Source organism: Euphorbia lathyris, chromosome 10 (assembly GCF_963576675.1).
Source record: "Euphorbia lathyris chromosome 10, ddEupLath1.1, whole genome shotgun sequence".
Classification (NCBI taxonomy): Eukaryota; Viridiplantae; Streptophyta; class Magnoliopsida; order Malpighiales; family Euphorbiaceae; genus Euphorbia; species Euphorbia lathyris.
In genome coordinates, this window is record NC_088919.1 from 58420449 (window position 1) to 58427085 (window position 6637).

The 6637-nt window shown below is 32.2% G+C and overlaps 1 protein-coding gene across 1 annotated transcript; it reads right to left on the bottom strand.

Annotated features, from left to right (window-relative positions):
* Window positions 1-409: 409 nt before the first annotated feature.
* LOC136210040 (protein PSK SIMULATOR 1-like) lies at window positions 410-3927 on the bottom strand. The gene is made up of 2 exons (XM_066001715.1): window positions 3714-3927; window positions 410-2383 (listed from the first exon to the last, which is right to left on the bottom strand). Exon 2 carries the CDS (start codon window positions 2360-2362, stop codon window positions 686-688), a length of 1677 nt encoding a protein of 558 aa, XP_065857787.1. The 5' UTR covers window positions 2363-2383; window positions 3714-3927; the 3' UTR covers window positions 410-685.
* Window positions 3928-6637: the final 2710 nt, after the last annotated feature.

Here is a 6637-nt window from a genome sequence, read left to right on the forward strand (position 1 = left end):
TAATGAAGTATATATATTTTTTTTTAGTTAATCTCCTATTTTATTATCATTGTTTCACAGAATTCCAGTTATATAAAAATATAAAAATGTATTAAAATTATTAAAAAGTACAAATCATTGAATTTTGTAAAAATAAATAAATCATTCACCTTTAATTAAAATTCTATAAAAAAAATTAATCAAATATTTTGAAAATTAATTTAATTTAATTTGAATTATCAATAAAAAAATATATATTAATTTCAAATATACATAATATAAAAAAATTTCATAGGATGATATAAAATTACTTAAAAGTAAATATGTCAATTTATTTATTTATCTAAATTATATAAAAATTTCATATCCCGTGCATCGCAATACTATTATCACATTCTCAATCTTAGTCCTTACAAAACAAAAATTTGGGGTACAAATAAAATTGAGAGTTCTTGGAAACACCATGCTCTATATTATGAATTTTTAACATATAAAGATAAGAAAAGTATGAAAAAAAGAATTTGAACTTTCAGGCATTTATCAGAATTGAGAATTCAATTCCCATTAATTCGTGTTAAGAGATCGTGAATGAACTACGGTTAAACGATGATGTCTTTCTTGTTAAGAATTTAAGATTTATGACATTTCTATTCCATTACAAGTAGATTGTGTTCGAAGATGCATCTAACGATCTTTACATTCTACTTTACACCATTTTCACAAACCTTTTCGGCGTTGAACCATAACCAACTCGGAACTGAGAAGGCTTCGACAGGCCTCCTTTACTAGGGTCTCCATTGATTCTGCAGAGGTAGCTGAGACCTACAAGGAGTTCTGTAATTCCAGCCTCAGTTTTAGCTTGATTTGCATAATGTAGAGTTTGCACAAGAAGCACATTCGAGCCAGAAACATCATGCTCTCTCTCGAAACTCCGCTCAGAGTGCCATCTTATGGTATTATGAGCAAGAGGAGACAGCCACTCTAATATCCCTGCAACCGCCTCAGCTGCAGAGGAAACATGATCAGGCGGTGATAGACCGTTGAGCCGAGTTCTTAGAGCGGATCTTATAGTTGTCGGTAACATATTGTAGAGTTCGTCTTTTGTTTCGGAATCAATCATGTGAGGGGCACAAGCAAGGTTCTCGATAAATACAATCACATTCCCGTAGCGAAGAGCTAAAGCAGCGTGACCGAGAGTAGAAGACGGAGCATCAAGCAATCCGTGCTTCGGCCTGCAGAGGGCTAATTTAGAGTATATTCTATGGCTGCAAACAGAAGATCTCATGTTTGAATGTTCCATTTTGTGATTATCAGTGCATTTCACAGAACCACAGAGGGCTGGATTTGCACGGAAAGCCTCGGTTTCACTCATCATGCACTCATTGAAATATACGAAATGAGCGAAACTGTTGGTTCTCAAGTGATGATGCTCTACCCCTACGTCCGATGATCGATGATGTTCGAATTCTCGCTGCTTGTTCGTTTTGTGCTTCCTACCAGTTACTCTAGACTTCGGATCACATATCCGAGGAGGTGCTGAAGAGATTCCACAAAAAATGTTCTCTGAAGGATGAATTGACGATTGCATGACAGCATAAAAGGAGCGGCTCCGTGGAAGACAAGCCGGAGGGATATGCTCAAGATCAAAATTTCCCTCCACAGATGACAGTTTGCTAACCTCAAATACACGCACGATCCTGTTAAGTATCGTTAAGAGCGATCTTGCAAGAAGTCGAACAACATAATCATGAGTTCTATTCCACGGAGACATCTCACGTAGATATCTCACTTCTTGACGTTGCCACTCCACTTTCTGCTGAAACTCGAGCAATTTCCCTCGTCTGAGATCAGGATTGGCCTGCATTCTCCTAAGAGTTTGCTCAAGCTCGTCAAGAACCTCGTTCTCGTGAGACAATTGCATCGTGACAGCAACGAATCTCTCCAATTTCTTAACTTTCCTTTCCATCTTCTTCAACCTATAATCCCATCCAAGCCACTCAACATTGTTTCCAACTGGGTCATTAATGAAATGTTCGAAACGAGAAAACAAAGGATCGACACACTTCTTCCCCAATCGACCCACCGATCTTGCTAAACTTCGGAAGTTCAACATGATCTCATTTAGTACAAGATCCATCACATAATCAGCATCCTCAGATACAAGTTTTTGAATCCCAATTGAGTTTGCAATGTCTTCTCTCAACTTATTTATATCCTTGTCTCTCAAAAAATGCCATAAATTAGCAACTTTAGACATCAAAGATGAAACTTCAAATGCCAAAACACCAATTGCTGCCTTGTCATAGTTCTCTAGTGTAGCCTTTCTTGGAATGTTCTTCCTTGAATGCGACCATAAACTACTGAGCCATGACTCGGACCCCATAACTCATTCAAAGTACATGTGCTGTAAAAATTAGACAATAAATGACAATAGATAAGCATTCTAAAACATCATAGGCAGAAGAAGAAGAAAACTTAGAAAAAACAAACAAATTGAAATCTTGATTCTTAATTCTGTAACATATTTTGAGCTTCAAATACTTGTTATTATTATCTCTGACATGCCTACGCACGTGAATGCTCCTTAGGCACGAAGTGTGCACAACACAACACAGACATCTTAACATAAATGCTCCTTAGGCACGAAGTGTGCACAACACAACACAGACATCTTAACATAAATGCTCCTTAGGCACGAAACGTGCACAACACAACAAACACATCTTAACATATATTGAAATTTCATTAGCAAATGGTGTTATCAATATTTAAACCATCAACTGCTTGACTAAAAAGGGCAGCCCGGTGCACTACGCGTCCCCGCTAAGCAAGGGTCCGGGGAGGGATCCCACCACAAGGGTGTATTGGTGGCAAGCCGTCCCCTGTCAATTTTTTGGCAAGAGGCTGCTCCTAATACTCGAACCCGTGACCTCTCGGTCACACGACAACAAGGTTTACCGTTGTGCCAAGGCTCGCCCTCCCTCGACTACTTGACTACTGGAATAAAACCCTCTAATACCAAGGAACCATTTGACCCAAAAACTTAAAGCTATAGGTAAGGTCCAAGAATAGCTTCTATTATTATATTTGACACGCTATGCATGTGAATGCTCCTTGAACTTAAAGCTTGTACAACACGAGTTCATCTTACAATATGTTGAAATTCTATTAACATATATAATTGTCCGGACTTAAACCCCACTCACTTGTTCTAAGAGATTCTAATTTCATGTCAAAGAATCAATTGACCTAAAAGTTTAAGCTGAAAATAGAATTCTATTAACATATAGAATTATCCGGATTTAAATCCGGATTACTTGGTGTAAGAGATTCTAATATCATATCAACCAATCAATTACCTCAAAAACTTAAACTGAAAAATAGCTTTTAATATTATCTCTAACAATTCCTTCCCCATTATGCAAATTTGTTAGGATTAGAGTGATTTCAGGTACCTTTCCAGTAGAAAAAATCAATTTCACATTCCAGAGTCCCTAAACTCAAGAACAGAACAAAAAACAAAACAAAAGAACAATAACCCAACATAATAAAAACCCAAACTAAACAACAAAACATAAAACAAAAATTTTAAAAAGCCAGACTTCACAATTAAAAAAGCTCAACCTAACTTTTCCAACCACATTAAGAACAGCAAAATAAGAACAGCAGCAGCTACTCCGATACCAAAAACGACAGCGCTCTAAAATAAAGAATCCAATTGAAGAGGAACTTACAGTTGAAATGAAGAGCAGCAGATAAAATTGGGGGAAATGTGGATGAAGTTTGAGGTGAAGAAGCAGAGGAATTTTGAAAATGCGTTGGATCTAGAGCGTACCAATGTTCGAGGGTTCGAGAAGATATAGAAGAGAAGAGCGGAGAAAGGAAGTAAAGAGTGAAAGAGTAGTGAAGACAAAACGCGAAAACGTATAGAATTCAAATTCGGTCGGATCAAGGTGAAGCCAATAACTAAAAAATTTCCGAATATGGGATTTTATTGCTTTGTAGTCACAAAAACAAGATGACACATGTTTGAATACGACACCGTTTTTGTTTTGTTTTTGTGTGTGTTAAATTAAAGGATATACTTTTATTGTTGTGAAGGTGTAATTATTAATTAATTCAAATTGTAAAAGAATGACTTTAATTATAGTTTCTACCTCTATCTAAACTTTAATTTACCAAAAAAAAAAATTAATTATAGTTTGTTTGATGGTATTTACTCTTCAGATAGTTGTATTAAAAAATTACAATCAACAAGTAAATTAGAAGTATCATACATCATAATAGAGCAATACCAGACATTGTTTGAAATTATTTTTGGCACAACGACGAGAAATACACTTCATTCAGAATTGATTTCATAGTCTTTTTCTCCAAAAATAACTTCATAATGTTTCAATTAGCCAAATTTATGTGATGATAAACAAACATTTTCGGTTTTCCATTAAGGAAAAATATGATAACACTCATATTGAGAGATAGATGACAGTCATTCATATAAGAGAACATACTACTACCACTCGTAAAAAGAGAAAGAACGCAAAAAGACTACAAATAAAAAAGAAACTAATAAATCTACCATAATATATCAATCAAAAAAATTATTAAATAAAAAAACCGAAGTAAAGTTATGACTAAAAATAAGAAGAGAACTCCAAAACCTGGATAACAATACGAGAAATTTTTAGCGGCTAAGATGAGGAAACCTCAAAAGCTATGAATAATCCTTTTAATTTGGGATTAGTTAAAAAAAACTAGATAAAAGAATATAGAAAGTATATATTTGATAATTAATTATTAGGAGTGCAGAAATACTTTAATATTTACAGTCAGAAACAATTTTATCCTTAACGTCTAAAATTGGATAATTGTATCTCTAACGTTGGCAGTCAAGAACAATTTTACTTTTAATGCTGGCAAGTTGTGTCAATTGTATATCAGTTCGTTTAAAAAAAATTATTTCATATTTTCTCTGATTTAATAATAGAATTTCAGATTAATATTTATAAATTTCGCGAAATATTTTGAAATTGTTTTTATCAAACTCATACAATAGACAGTATACTTTTTTATTTTTAATTTTAATTTTTTCACATCTACTCATGTGTTTATGATCTGTTACTAATGAGCTATAAAATGACTCATGTGTAGATGACAAGATTCATGACCGAAAAAACAGTTTGATTAATTATTTCTTAAATTGACCCAACTTGATAATGTTATGAGTAAAATGGCTCTTGATTACCTACATTAGGTATAAAATTATATTATTTTAGATGTTAAAGATAAAATTACTCCTGATTATAAATATTAGGAGTATTTTTTGCACATTATTCCTTAATTATTTTTGAAATGTGAGTGAGGATTAGAGAAAGAAAGTTGGGTCAAATAATACATGAATATCATAATTAAATATAAAATTACAACTAAGTCATATCACCAAACTTAATTCTTAATATATCATTATTCTCTATATATTATGATTTTACACTATAATTTAAAAGTCCTAGACTCCAATTCATAAATCATAAACCCTAGAAAATATATTTTAGACTTCTAATTTATAAATTACAATCCTTAAAGTATATTAAAAGTACTGATTTTACTAGTTTGACATAATCCAAAATTATAATTTGACATAGTTGTAAATAGGGGTGCACATGGTCGGTTAACCAGTCCATTAACAAAAACCATTAACCAGTCCATTTAATTCGGTTAACTATATTTCGGTTAATATAAACTTCGGTCGGTTACCCTATATTTCGGTCGGTTAACCATTAGTGACTTTTCGTAGCAAATATCACTTTACATTTATAATTATTCACTTTAAAATAAGTATATAATTATTTAAATATTAAATAAAAATATGTAACTTCAAATTTAATTAACAAAATTGCCAAAACAAATAAGTTTTAAGTTATTTTGATATTTTTAACTTAAATATTAAATACAAATATGTAGATTTATAGATTGATAATTAAATTTCTATATATATTTATACTAGTTTTATGTGTATTAATACATAATCGGTTTATTTTTCGATTTCGGTTAACCATCGGTTTTTAAAATAAAAACCGTACACTAGTCCATCGGTTACGGTTAACCTATTTTTCGGTTTGGTTTCGATTTCGGAAATCGGTTTTTCGGTTTTCCGATTAGTTTTGTGCAGCCCTAGTTGTAAATAGTTTTTCAAAGATGAATTTCTGTGTAATTTTCCGAAGAAAGTTTTGGAATGTGGACCAAGAAGTTTGTGTCGTTTTGTTTTTGGATTTGGATTTGGGGCCTAATGTTTAAAAATAGGATAACTGATTTTGGACTGATGTATATATTTTCGGACAACCCAATTAATATTTAATTAAATTACAACATAGTAAGTAACCTTTCGTTAATGCGAATAATCCCCTTTTAATTATGATAATTACAAGAGGAATTTTTGCTAATTATTCTATTCCTTTGAAATTGGGTATTCCTTATAAATTTGGAAGCTACATGACAAAATATTTCTGTTGTTAGCTGTTTATGGAATGAAATTGGTATCTACTTCTCAAACTTTTCGATTTTGGTTGTTTTGGTTAAAAAAATATTAAAATGAATTCAATTATAACTAATTTGTATTATTTCTAATATTATATCTTAATGGGTAAATTACAAAACTAGC

Excerpts from the sequence above, each read along its gene's own strand:
- LOC136210040 (XM_066001715.1), bottom strand. The coding sequence starts at position 2,362 with ATGGGGTCCGAGTCATGGCTCAGTAGTTTATGGTCGCATTCAAGGAAG.